Source organism: Phyllobates terribilis, unplaced genomic scaffold (genome assembly GCF_046119375.1).
Source record: "Phyllobates terribilis strain yellow unplaced genomic scaffold, ASM4611937v1 Scaffold_12__6_contigs__length_324123572, whole genome shotgun sequence".
Classification (NCBI taxonomy): Eukaryota; Metazoa; Chordata; class Amphibia; order Anura; family Dendrobatidae; genus Phyllobates; species Phyllobates terribilis.
Window position 1 is genome coordinate 35,706,839 of NW_027362772.1, and position 15,339 is coordinate 35,722,177.

Below are 15,339 nucleotides of genomic sequence, written 5' to 3' on the forward strand. Positions count from 1 at the left end.
AATGTGTGTTCATTATACTGTATGGAGGACTATGTGTGGCCCATTATACTGTATGGAGGACTATGTGTGGCCCATGATACTGTATGGAGGAATATGTGGGGCCATTATACTGTATGGAGGACTATGTGTGGTTTATTATACTGTATGGAGGACTAAGTGGGGTGATTACACTGTATGGAGGATTATGTGGGGTCATTATACTGCATGGAGGACTATGTGGAGCCATTATACTGTATGGAGGACTATGTGGGGCCATTATACTGTATGGAGGACTATGTGGGGTCATTATACTGTATGGAGGACTATGTGGGGCCATTATACTGTATGGAGGACTATGTGGGGTCATTATACTGTACGGAGCACAATGTGGGGTCTATTATAATGTATGGAGGACTATGTGGGGCCTTTATACTTTATGGAGGCCTATGTGGGGCCCATTATACTTTATGGAGGACAATGTGGGGCCCATTTTACTGTATGGAGCACAATGTGGGGCCATTATTCTGTATGGAGGACGATGTAGCGCAATTATGCTGTATGGAGGACTATGTGGGGCCATTATTCTGTATGGAGGACAATGTGGGGTCCGATATACTGTATGGAGGACTATGTGAGGCCATTTTACTGTATGGAGGACTATGTGTGGCCCATAATACTGTATGGAGGCCTATGTGGGGCCATTATACTGTATTGAGGTCTTTGTGGGGTCTATTATACTGTATGGAGGACTGTTGCGTCTATTATACTGTATGGAGGACTATGTGAGGCCCATTATACTGTATGGACGACTATGTGGTGCCCATTAAACTGTATGGAGGACTATATGTGTCCATTATACTGGATGGAGGACTATGTGTGGCCCATTATACTGTATGGAAGACTATGTGGTGCCCATTATACTGTATGGACGACTATGTGGGGCCAATATTCTTTATGGAGGACTATATGGGGTCTATTATACTGTATGGAGGATTATGTGGGGCCCATTATACTGTATGGAGGTATACATGGGCCATTGTACTGTATGGAGGACTAAGTGTGGTTTATTATACTGTATGGAGGACTATGTGGGCCCATTATACTGTATGGAGGACTAAGTGTGGTCATTATACTGTATGGAGGACTATGTGGGGCCCTTTATACTGTATGGAGGTATATGTGGTGCCATTATACTGTATGGAGGACTATGTGGGGTCATTATACTGTATGGAGGACTATGTGGGGCCATTATACTGTTTGGAGGACTATGTGGGGCCATTATACTGTATGGAGGAATATATGGGGCCCATTATACTGTATGGAGGAGTATGTGGGGCCATTATTTTGTATGGAGGACTATGTGGGTTCTATTATACTGCATGTAGGACTATGTGGGGCCCATTATACTGTATGGAGGACTATGTGAGGCCATTATACTGTTTGGAGGACTATCTGGCATTTATTATTCTGTATGGAGGACTATGTGGGGCCATTATACTGTATGGAGGACTATGTGGGGCCATTATTCTTCATGGAGGACTATGTGGGGTCTATTATTCTGTATGGAGGACTATGTGGGACCATTATACTGTGTGGAGGACTATGTGGGGCCTTTTTACCGTTTGGAGAACTATGTGGGGCCATTATACTGTATGGAGGACTATGTGGGGCCATTACACTGTATGGAGGAATATATGGGGCCCATTATACTGTATGGAGGAGTATGTGGGTCCATTATTCTGTATGGAGGACTATGTGACGTCCATTATTCTGTATGGAGGAGTATGTGGGGCCATTATTCTGTATGGAGGACTGTGTGGGGGCCATTATTCTGTATGGAGGACTATGTGTAGCCCATTATACTGTATGGCGGACTATGTGGGGCCATTATAGTGAATGGAGGATTTTCTGGGGTCATTATACTGTATGGAGGACTATGTTGGGTCTATTATACTGTTTGCAGGACTATGTGTGGCCCATTATACTGTATGGAGGACTATGTGAGGCCAATATTCTGTATGGAGGACTATGTGGGGCTATTATACTGTATGGAGGACTATGTGGGGTCATTATACTGTATGGATGACTATGTGGGGCCATTATACTGTATGGAGGACTATGTTGGGCCATTATACTGTATGGAGGACTATGTTGGGCCATTATACTGTATGGAGGACTATGTGGGGCCAATTATACTGTATGTAGGAATATGTGGGGCCATTATTTTGTATGGAGGACTATGTGGGTCCCATTATAATGTATGGAGGACTATGTGGGGTCCATTATACTGTATGGAGGACTATGTGGGGTCTATTATACTGTATGGAGGACTATGTGTGGCCCATAATACTGTATGGAGGACTATGTGGGGCCATTATACTGTATGGAGGACCATGTGGGATCTATTATATTGTATGGAGGACTGTGGTGTCTATTATACTGTATGGAGGACTATGTGAGGCCCATTAAACTGTATGGAGGACAATGTGTGTCCATTATACTGTATGTAGGACAATGTGTGGCCCATTATACTGTATGGAGGACTATATGTGGCCCATTATACTGTATGGAGAACTATGTGGTGTGTCCATTATACTGTATGGACAACTATGTGGGGCCATTATTCTTTATGGAGGACTATATGGCGTCTATTATACTGTATGGAGGACTATGTTGGGCTCATTATACTGTATGGAGGAATATGTGGGGCCATTGTACTGTATGGAGGACTATGTGTGGTTTATTATACTGTATGGAGGACTATGTGGGGTCATTATACTGTATGGAGGATTATGTGGGGTCATTATACTGTGTGGAGGACTATGTGGGGCCATTATACTGTATGGAGGACTATGTGGGGTCATTATGCTGTATGGAGGACTATGTGGGGTCTATTATAATGTATGGAGGACTATGTGGGGCCATTATACTTTATGGAGGACTATGTGGGGCCCATTATACTTAATGGAGGACTATGTGGGGCCCATTATACTTAATGGAGGACTATGTGGGGTCCATTATACTGTATGGAGGACTATGTGGGGCCCATTATACAGTATGGAGGACAATGTGGGGCCATTATTCTGTATGGAGGATGATGTAGTGCCATTATGCTGTATGGAGGACTATGTGGGGCCATTATTCTGTATGGAGGACTATGTGGGGTCCAATGTACTGTATGGAGGACTATGTGAGGCCATTATACTGTATGGAGGACTAAGTGTGGCCCATAATACTGTATGGAGGACTATGTGGGGCCATTATACTGTATGGAGGACTATGTGGGGCCATTATACTGTATGGAGGACTGTTGGGTCTATTATACTGTATGGAGGACTTTGTGAGGCCCATTAAACTGTATGGAGGACTATATGTGTCCATTATACTGGATGGAGGACTATGTGTGGCCCATTATACTGTATGGAGGACTATGTGTGGCGCATTATACTGTATGGAGGACTATGTGGTGCCCATTATACTGTATGGACAACTATGTGGGGCCATTATTCTTTATGGAGGACTATATGGGGTCTATTATACTGTATGGAGGACTATGTGGGGCCCATTATACTGTATGGAGGTATATGTGGGGCCATTATACTGTATGGAGGACTATGTGTGGTTTATTATACTGTATGGAGGACTATCTGGGGCCATTATACGGTATGGAGGACTAAGTGGGGTCATTATACTGTTTGGAGGACTATGTTGGGCCATTATACTGAATGGAGGACTAAGTTGGGTCATTATACTGTATGGAGGACTATGTGGGGTCATTCATTATACTGTATGGAGGTCTATGTGAGCCATTATACTGTATGGAGGACAATGTGGGGCCCATTATACTGTATGGAGGAGTATGTGGGGCCATTATTCTGTATGGAGGACTATGTGTGGTTTATTATACTGTATGGAGGACTATGTGCGGCCATTATACTGTATGGAGGACTATGTGGGGTCATTATACTGTACGGAAGACTATGTGTGGTCCATTATACTGTATGGAGGACTATGTGGTGCCCATTATACTGTATGGATGACTATGTGGGGCCATTATTCTTTATGGAGGACTATGTGTGGTTTATTATACTATATGGAGGACTATGTGGGGCCATTATACTGCATGGAGGACTAAGTGGGGTCATTATACTGTATGGAGGACTATGTGGGGTCATTATATTGTATGGATGACTATGTGGGGCCATTATACTGCATGGAGGACAATGTGGGGCCCATTATACTGTATGGAGGACTATGTGGGGCCGTTATTCTTTATGGAGGACTATGTGTGGTTTATTATACTGTATGGAGGACTATGTGGGGCTATTATACTGTATGGAGGACTAATTGGGGTCATTATACTGTATGGAGGACTATGTGGAGTCATTATATTGTATGGATGACTATGTGGGGCCATTATACTGTATGGAGGACAATGTGGGGCTCATTATACTGTATGGAGGACTATGTGGGGCCATTATTCTGTATGGAGGAGTATGTGTGGTTAATTATACTGTATGGAGGACTTTGTGGGGTCATTATACTGTATGAAGGACTATGTGGGGTCTATTATAATGTATGGAGGACAATGTGGGGCCATTATACTGTATGGAGGACAATGTGGGGCCATTATACTTTGTGGAGGACTAGGTGGCGTCCATTATACTGTATGGAGGACTATGTGGGGCCCATTATATTGTATGGGGGACAATGTGGGGTCATTATTCTGTATAGAGGACTATGTAGCGCCATTATACTGTATGTAGGACTATGTGGGGCCATTATTCTGTATGGAGGACTATGTGCGGTCCGATATACTGTATGGAGGACTATGTGGGGTCCATTATACTGTATGGAGGACTATGTGGGGCCATTATTCTGTATGGAGGACTACATGGGGTCTATTATACTGTGTGGAGGACTATGTGGGGCCCATTATACTGTGTGGAGGAATATATCGGGCCCATTATACTGTATGGAGGAATATGTGGGGCCCATTATTCTGTATGGAAGACTATGTGGGGCCATTATACTGTATGTAGGATTATGTGTGGTTTATTATACTGTATGGAGGACTATGTGGGGCCATTATACTGTATAAAGGACTATGTGGGGTCTATTATACTGTATGGAGGACTATGTGAGGCCCATTATACTGTATGGAGGACTATTTGTGGCCCATTATGCTTTATGTAGGACTATGTGGGGCCATTATACTGTATGGAGGACTATGTGAAGCCTTTATGGATTATGGAGGACTATGTGTGGTTTATTATACTGTATGGAGGACTATGTGGGGTCATTATACTGTATGGAGGACTATGTAGGGTCTATTATACTGTATGGAGGCCTATGTGAGGCCCATTATACTGTATGGAGGACTATGTGTGGCCCATTATACTGTATGGAGGACTATGTGGGGCCATTATACTGTATTGAGGACTATGTGAGGCCATTATTCTTTATGGTGGACTATGTGGGGGCCATTAATCTGTATGGAGGACTATGTGGGGCCATTATAGTCTATGGAGAACTATTTGGGGCCATTATACTGTATGGAGGACTTTGTGGGGCCCATTATTCTGTATGGAGGACTATGGGGAGCCATTATTCTGTATGGAGGACTATGTGAGGCCATTATACTGTATGGAGGACTATGTGGGGTCTATTATACTGTATGGAAGACTATGTGAGACCCATTATTCTGTATGGAGGACTATGTGGGGCCAATATTCTGTATGGAGGACTTTGTGAGGTCATTATACTGTATGGAGGACTATCTGGGGTCTATTATACTGTATGGAGGACTACGTGGGGCCCATTATAGTGTATGGAGGACTATGTGGGGCCATTATACTGTATATAGGACTATGTGGGGCCCATTATTCTGTATGGAGGACTATGTGGGGCCCAGTATTCTGTATGGAGGACTACGTTGGGCCATTATACTGTATGGAGGACTATGTGGGGCCCATTATTGTGTATGGACGACTATGTGGGGCCCAGTATTCTGTATGGAGGACTACATGGGGTCTATTATACTGTGTGGAGGACTATGTGGGGCCCATTATACTGTGTGGAGGAAAATATTGGGCCCATTATACTGTATGGAGGAATATGTGCGGCCCATTATTCTGTATGGAGGACTATGTGGGGCCATTATACTGTATGGAGGGAGGACTACGTGGGGCCCAATATTCTGTATGGAGGACAATGTGGGGCCCATTATTCTGTATGGAGGACTATGTGGGGCCCAGTATTCTGTATGGAGGACTATGTTGGGCCATTATACTGTATGGAGGACTATGTGGGGCCCATTATTGTGTATGGAGGACTATGTGGGGCCCAGTATTCTGTATGGAGGACTATGTGGGGTCTATTATACTGTATGGAGGACTATGTGGGGCCCATTATTCTGTATGGGGGACTATGTGGGGCCCATTATTCTGTATGGGGGACTATGTGGGGCCCATTATTCTGTATGGGGGACTATGTGGGGCCCTTTATTCTGTATGGAGGAATATGTGGGGCCCATTATACTGTATGGAGGACTATGTGGGCAATTATACTGTATGGAGGACTATGTGGGGCCCATTATACTGTATGGAGGACTTTGTGGGGCCATTATACTGTATGAAGGATTACGTGGGGCCCATTATTCTGTATGGAGGACTATGTGGGGCCATTATTCTGTATGGAGGACTATGTGAGGCCCATTATATTGTATGGAGGACTATGTGGGCCCATTATTGTGTATGGAGGACTATGTGGGGCCCATTATACTGTATGGAGGACTATGTGAGGCCATTATACTGTATGGAGGACTATGTGGGGCCCATTATACTGTTTGGAGGACTATGTGAGCCCTATTATACTTTATGGAGGACTATGTCGGGCCCATTATTCTATATGGAGGACTATTTGGGGCCCATTATACTGTATGGAGGACTATGTGAGGCCATTATACTCTATGGAGGACTCTGTGGGGTTATTATACTGTATGGAGGACTATGTGGGGCCCATTATACTGTATGGAGGTCTATGTGGGGCCCATTTTTTCTGTATGGAGAACTTTGTGGGGTCCATTATATTTTATGGAGGACTATGTAGGGCCATTATTCTGTATGGAGGACTATGTGGGGCCCATTATTCTGTATGGAGGACAATATGGTGTCATTATACTGTATGGAGGACTATGTGAGGCCATTATACTGTATGGAGGACTATGTGGGGTCCATTATACTGTATGGAGGACTATGTGAGGCCCATTATACTGTATGGGGAGGACTATGTGGGGCCCATTATTCTATATGAAGGACTATGTGGGGTCTATTATACTGTATAGAGGACTATGTGAGGCCATTATACTGTATGGAGGACTATGTGGGGCTTATTATACTGTATGGAGGACTATGTAGGGCCCATTATTCTGCATGGAGGACTATGTGGTTCCCATTATACTGTATGGAGGACTATGTGAGGCCTATTATTCTGTATGGAGGACTCTGTGGGGTCCATTGTACTGTATGGAGAACTATCCGAGGCCCATTATTCTGTATGGAGGACTATGTGGTGCCCATTAAACTGTATGGAGGACTGTGTGAGGCCATTATAGTGTATGGAGGACTATGTGATGCCTATTATTCTGTATGGAGGACTATGTGGGGTCCATTATACTGTATGGAGGACTATGTCTGGTCATTATACTGTATGGAGGGAGGACTATGTGGGGCACATTATACTGTATGGAGGACAATGTGGGGCCATTATACTGTATGGAGGACTATGTGGGGCCCAATATTCTGTATGGAGAACTATGTGGGGCCATTATACTGTATGGAGGGAGGACTATGTGGGGCCCAATATTCTGTATAGAGGACTATGTGATGCCTATTATTCTGTATGGAGGACTATGTGGGGCACATTATACTGTATGGAGGACTATGTGGGGCCATTATACTGTATGGAGGACTATGTGTGGTCATTATACTGTATGGAGGACTATGTGGTGCTGGTGCTCATTATACTGTATGGAGGGAGGACTATGTGGGGCCCAATATTCTGTATGGAGGACTATGTGGGGCCCTTTATTCTGTATGGAGGACTATGTGGGGCCCATTATTCTGTATGGAGGAGTATGTGGGGCCCATTATTCTGTATACTAGTTTGCCTGCGACTGTGTCCAAGTTTTTCATTTTGGCCCTCTGTGTGTTTGAGTTTGACATCCTTGCTCTATTCACTTCCAAAGCAGCATTTAAGCTCCCTTTTTGTTTTTTTTTAGAGAGAGATTGATCCATAAGCAACAGAATTATGAATGCAGCTTTAGATGTGACTAGAGCATAAGCAGTATTGAGAATCTTGGCAATTTTTCATCCGTTTTTTTTTCTGTGTCATCACAATGTCGGGTCAATAGGAAGAGTTGACGTTGCCTTTGTAACCAAACAAACAAATCCCATTATGTTACGGCCGCAGCTGCCAACGTCGAAATCCGGAAAAGAGTTAAAACAACAAATTGAAAAAAAAAAACATGAACGTCTGTATAAAAGACGGGTGGGTGGTGACCCCGCAGCTGTTCTCATCGGTGGGCATTGTCGTCTGGTAGAAGCAAAATCACAATATTCATTCACAACCAAGGACAATAGTAAAAGAGAAGATTTTTGTAAAATGATCCTCCAGTATCCAAAAAAAAAATGCTGAAACGCCAAAAATCACACTGACATTATACATGGATGATCACATTGTAATAATAATGCCCCAATAAATACATGATGGATACAAATGGCGCACAGTGGACCCAAGTCAATGCCGTCCATTGAGTTTTATCATGAAGTCCATTGTTGCCTGACATCGTACCATCCTTTGGGTCACAGCAGACACCCTGGTCTAGTGCCAAATACAACTACCTTACACCTCCAAGCCACTGGATGGCGCTAAATTGGCGATTTTTTTTGAGTTTGCTACATCCGATTATGTGGTGTTGGGTCATATCGGAAATTGAAGTCCAAGGAACCTACTGTGAAAGGTTAGTTTAGATGCCTCCTGCCCAATGGTGAGTGTAGAGTTAGCCATTGCACCTGGACCATAAAGCCTTACAGGTGTAGAAAAGGAAACCAGTATGCCACATGGTAAAGTACAGACTTTGCACCTGTGACCAGAAGCTTCACGATACGTCTCTATGAGACATTGCCCCATTGATCGCCAACATTTTTGTGGTGCACCAGAGCAAACAACCATTTTTTGGACTTATGTTCTTCCCTAGTCTGACAATCAAGAACAATAACTTAAAGGGTCTATCCAAGATTTTAAGAATGTGGACTAAGACCAGGTAATGTGATAAAATCATCTTTGTTCCCATTCAATTTCTCTAATGCTTCAGCGACGTTGCTCCAGTGGTCCTCTCAGTCCTGCAGCAATGACGTCAGCCACATCATTCACATGACCATTGCAGGAAGTCACTGGCCTCAGTGGTGATACTTGAATGCATGTCATGTGATCGCCGAGGCCAGGGATTGGTTGTAGTAAATTATGCAAAGGACAGGTGAAGACCACTGGAGCAACGACATTGAAGCAACAGAGGATTAGAAAGGTAAATTATCGTCATTCTTTCAATCTATCTTATTGTCTGCTCTTAGAATCTTGGACAACCCCTTTGAGATCAAGGAAGTACATAAATTAGTCATACACACAAGATGAAGTATGAACCCACCAATTTTAGTTGGTTTGGATCTCTGTTGATGCCAGTTGTTACAGAAAAAAAAAGATTGGACATATGCTATTTCAACATGCCCAAACTTCAAAGCTCAAGAGAGATAAAGGATTGGGCATTTCAACATACCCGATCCTGCAAGCTCAAGAGAGATGAAGAAGAATTGGGCATATGGAATTTCAACATGCCCGATCCTTCAAGCTCAAGAGAGATAAAGAAGGATTGGGCATATGCAGGTTCGAAATGCTCGATCCTACAAGGTCAACAGAGATAAAGAAAGATTGGACATGTGTGATTTCAACATGCCCAATCCTTTCAAGCTCAAGAGAAATAAGCAGCTGTCAGAGATGTCGGGCAGCTGCTTACTCTCCTCTTCCTGTTGAGAACACAGACTCGTTCGACACCTAAAGTATCATTGTCTTCGGAGACGTATAGGATTTATTCCAGGCTGAGATGCAGCAATAATTATAGTATTCCTATAGGAAAGTGTTAGGAGCGCATTAAGCAGCAGAAGATGGAGATATCTCCTCGGGGCAGTGACAGTGGCAGGGAAGGTGTCTGCACTCACCTGAGAGTGACGTTATCCCCTTGACAGGCTGTGTAATTACCATCTGGAGGGACAAACTCCGAGCATTCAACCAGGAGAACTAGGCAGGGGAGATAAGAGAGGAAAGGAGAGAGCGCAGCAGGGAGGGGGCAGCAGAGCCGGAGGCCAGGTGTGCAGGAGAGAGGCAGATAGCAGAGGAGGAAATGAACATGGAATGAGATGTGCATGGAGCGGCAGATAAACAGGAGAAGACAGGAGGGAAAAGGGAATGAGAACAGGGTGACCGAGGCAGGAATCGGGGGTAATGGGGTGAGCAAGGAGGTTAGAGAATGGTAGGAAGGGTGAGAGAAAGAAGAGAGGGGCAGAGGGGAAAGAGAAAGAAGAAAGGGGCAGAGGGGAAAGAGAAAGAAGAAAGGTGCAGAGGGGAAAGAGAAAGAAGAAAGGTGCAGAGGGGAAAGATAAAGAAGAAAGGGGCAGATGGGAAAGAGAAAGAAGAAAGGGGCAGAGGGGAAAGAGAATGAAGAGAGGGGCAGAGGGGAAAGAGAAAGAGGAAAGGGGCAGAAGGGAAAGAGAACGAAGAAAGGGGCAGAGGGGAAAGAGAACGAAGAAAGGGGCAGAGGGGAAAGAGAACGAAGAAAGGGGTAAAGGGAAAAGAGAAAGAAGAAAGGGGCAGAGGGGAAAGAGAAAGAAGAGAGGGGCAGAGGGGAAAGAGAAAGAAGAAAGGGGCAGAGGGGAAATAGAATGAAGAGAGGGGCAGAGGGGAAAGAGAATGAAGAAAGGGGCAGAGGGGAAATAGAAAGAAGAAAGGGGCAGAGGGGAAAGAGAAAGAAGAAAGGGGCAGAGGGGAAAGAGAAAGAAGAAAGGGGCAGAGGGGAAAGAGAAAGAAGAAAGGGGCAGAGGGGAAAGAGAATGAAGAAAGGTGCAGAGGGGAAAGATAAAGAAGAAAGGGGCAGATGGGAAAGAGAAAGAAGAAAGGGGCAGAGGGGAAAGAGAATGAAGAGAGGGGCAGAGGGGAAAGAGAAAGAGGAAAGGGGCAGAAGGGAAAGAGAACGAAGAAAGGGGCAGAGGGGAAAGAGAACGAAGAAAGGGGCAGAGGGGAAAGAGAACGAAGAAAGGGGTAAAGGGAAAAGAGAAAGAAGAGAGGGGCAGAGGGGAAAAGAGAAAGACGAAAGGGGCAGAGGGGAAAGAGAAAGAAGAAAGGGGCAGAGGGGAAAGAGAAAGAAGAAAGGTGCAGAGGGGAAAGAGAAAGAAGAAAGGTGCAGAGGGGAAAGATAAAGAAGAAAGGGGCAGATGGGAAAGAGAAAGAAGAAAGGGGCAGAGGGGAAAGAGAATGAAGAGAGGGGCAGAGGGGAAAGAGAAAGAGGAAAGGGGCAGAAGGGAAAGAGAATGAAGAAAGGGGCAGAGGGGAAAGAGAACGAAGAAAGGGGCAGAGGGGAAAGAGAACGAAGAAAGGGGTAAAGGGAAAAGAGAAAGAAGAAAGGGGCAGAGGGGAAAGAGAAAGAAGAGAGGGGCAGAGGGGAAAGAGAAAGAAGAAAGGGGCAGAGGGGAAATAGAATGAAGAGAGGGGCAGAGGGGAAAGAGAATGAAGAAAGGGGCAGAGGGGAAATAGAAAGAAGAAAGGGGCAGAGGGGAAAGAGAAAGAAGAAAGGGGCAGAGGGGAAAGAGAAAGAAGAAAGGGGCAGAGGGGAAAGAGAAAGAAGAAAGGGGCAGAGGGGAAAGAGAATGAAGAAAGGGGCAGAGGGGAAAGAGAAAGAAGAGAGGGGCAGAGGGGAAAGAGAAAGAAGAAAGGGGCAGAGGGGAAAGAGAAAGAAGAAAGGGGCAGAGGGGAAAGAGAAAGAAGAAAGATGCAGAGGGGAAAGAGAAAGAAGAAAGGGGCAGAGGGGAAAGAGAACGAAGAAAGGGGCAGAGGGGAAAGAGAACGAAGAAAGGGGTAGAGGGGAAAGAGAAAGAAGAGAGGGGCAGAGGGGAAAAGAGAAAGACGAAAGGGGCAGAGGGGAAAGAGAATGAAGAGAGGGGCAGAGGGGAAAGAGAATGAAGAAAGGGGCAGAGGGAAAAAAGATAGAAGAAAGGGGCAGAGGGGAAAGAGAAAGAAGAGAGGGGCAGAGGGGAAAGAGAACGAAGAAAGGGGTAAAGGGGAAAGAGAAAGAAGAAAGGGGCAGAGGGGAAAGAGAACGAAGAAAGGGGCAGAGGGGAAATAGAATGAAGAGAGGGGCAGAGGGGAAAGAGAATGAAGAAAGGGGCAGAGGGAAAAAAGATAGAAGAAAGGGGCAGAGGGGAAAGAGAAAGAAGAGAGGGGCAGAGGGGAAAGAGAAAGAAGAAAGGGGCATATGGCAAAGAGAACGAAAAAAGGGGAAAAGGGGAAAGAGAGAGAGAGATAAAGCCATTAATAAACCGTAGTATAATCAGGCAGATCACAGTAGTAGAGACATTCATAGTATGATAGAGTACATGCTTGGTAAGGAGATGCACAGGATTAGAAAAAAACTTGGCAACAGCGCCGCACCTGTCCATAGGTTGCATCTGGTATTGCACCTCAGCTCTGTTGAGATATAGTTCAGCTGCAATACCATGCACTACCTGTATACAGGGGTGGCAGTGTTTTTTTTTACAGAGTATATACAACATTTCCTGTCTCAATATCACCTTATTAGAATAATAATTTGCTTTATTTCTCGTGCATGGATCTCCTGCTTCATCTTACACTCCAGAGCTGTTTTCAAAATTCTTCCACTTTCTTATAAAATCTCAGGCCGCCCCCTGCTGGCTGTGTGTCCGCAGTGTATAGGGTGCTGCGTAGGACTATGTTCCACACCACATTGCTGGACATTTTATAAGTTCAGCTAAGACTAGGGACAGTTTTATAGAAAAAAAATAAGAATCTCTCAATTGCCATTTTAGCCTAAATAATACCATCATATAGTATCCGGTCAATATTGCAATATACAGTACAAATAATACCACCATATAGTGCTAATACTGCAACTATACAGTCAAAATAATATCATATTCTGCACAAATATTATTAAGTGTCTAAATAATACCACTATCTAGTGCCAAGACAATGCTGCAGTATATAGCACAAATAATACCGCCATCTAATGCCAAGATAATACTGCAGTATACAGTACAAATAATACCAGCATCTAGTGCCAGGACTAAATGACTGTACAAGTAATATCACCATCTAGTGCCAAGATAATACTGCATAATACATTACAAATAATAACTTCATATAATACCAAGATAATACTGCAGAATCCAGTACTAATACTACCGCCATCTAGTGCCAAGATAATATTACAGTATAGAGTACAAATAATGTCGCCATCTAGTGCCAGAACTATATAACTGTACACAGGTCAAATATCGCCATCTAGTGCCAGGACTATATAACTGTACACAGTACAAATAATACCATCATCTATTACCAAGATAACACTGCAGTAAACAGTACAAATAATACCACCATCTAGTGCCAGGACTATACGACTGTATACTGTACAAATGCCACCATGTAGTGCAAAGATAATAGTGTAGTATACAGTTCAAATAATACTGACATCTAGTACAGGTATTATATGACTGTATACAATACAAATAATACCGCCATACAGTGCAAAGATAATACTGCAGAATACAGTACAAATAATACCGCTCTGTGGTGCAAAAATGATAATGACATTTAAAATCAAAATATGAACATATTATGCCCAAATAATATGCACTGTCCAAATAATACCGCTATCATTGATTCCTATGTTTCATGCCTTCACCCATGTAACTGGTCTGGAGTAAGAACAATCGTGTGATAAATCTTCAGCTCGGAAATGTAGGCAAAAAAAAAAAATCATTTTTCCTTGTATTAATCTTTGTTGTTTATGAGCGTCCGTGATGTATTTTCACACCGAACCCTTGTGGCAGCGCCAGGTGGCGGTGGATGGGGGGAGGCGCAGAGATGTGCCTGATAAATGTCCTACAAATTGCTGCATTTCTCATGGTATGGACGGACTGCCGGAGACGGGAGCACGGGATCTGCCGGAGAGCAATGGAGACCGCGGCCCCTGTGCCCCCCACCGCTGAGACTGCGGCCCCTGCGCCCCCCACCGCTGAGACCGCGGCCCCTGTGTCCCCCACTGCTGAGACCGCGGCCCCTGCGCCCCCCCCATTGCTGAGACCGCGGTTCTGCGCCCCCCACCACTGAGATCGCGACCCCTGCGCCCCCCACCGCTGAGACCGCGGCCCCTGAGCCCCTCACCGCTGAGACCGCGGCTCCTGCGCCCCCCACCGCTGAGACCGCGGCCCCTGAGCCCCTCACCGCTGAGACTGCGGCCCCTGCGCCCCCCACCGCTGAGACCGCGGCCCCTGTGTCCCCCACTGCTGAGACCGCGGCCCCTGCGCCCCCCCCATTGCTGAGACCGCGGTTCTGCGCCCCCCACCACTGAGATCGCGACCCCTGCGCCCCCCACCGCTGAGACCGCGGCCCCTGAGCCCCTCACCGCTGAGACCGCGGCTCCTGCGCCCCCCACCGCTGAGACCGCGGCTCCTGCGCCCCCCACCGCTGAGACCGCAGCCCCTGCGCCCCCCACCGCTGAGATCGCGGCTCCTGTGCCCCTCACCGCTGAGACCACGAAAAGCTATCACAGCCGGATAATAATGCAGTGTATATACTGTATGTATATATATATATATATATATATATATATATATATATATATATATGGCAACAGAGCACAGTTCGTTATTCGGTACAATGGGGCCATAACTTGGTACTTGTGGCTTTACATAGCACAACAGGTAAACTGCTACCACTCTCATCCTCCGCATCACTATCTGCTGTGTCTGTCTCCATTATCACAGTCTTCAGCTCATCGGCATTGTTGGGTCTGGTGTCTCTCATCTTCCTCTTGACAATATCCCATAGATTCTCTATAATAGATTCTCTATGGGGTTAAGGTCAGGCGAGTTTTCTGGCCAATCAGGCACAGTGATACTGTTGTATAAACCAGGTATTGGTACTTTTGGCAGTGTGGACAGGTGCCAAGTCCTGCTGGAGAATGACATTTCCATCTCCAAAAAGCTTGTCGGCAGAGGGAAGCATGAAGTGCTC

General features: G+C 45.2%; 1 protein-coding gene across 1 annotated transcript in view; it reads right to left on the reverse strand.

Moving 5' to 3' along the window:
• IGLON5 (IgLON family member 5) overlaps positions 1–15,339 on the reverse strand; it is a 496,038-nt gene that overhangs the window by 137,036 nt on the left and 343,663 nt on the right. The window contains exon 2 of the mRNA XM_073655753.1: positions 10,254–10,332. Within this exon, the coding sequence (XP_073511854.1) occupies positions 10,254–10,332 (79 nt within the window). The remainder of the gene's footprint in view (positions 1–10,253; positions 10,333–15,339) is intronic.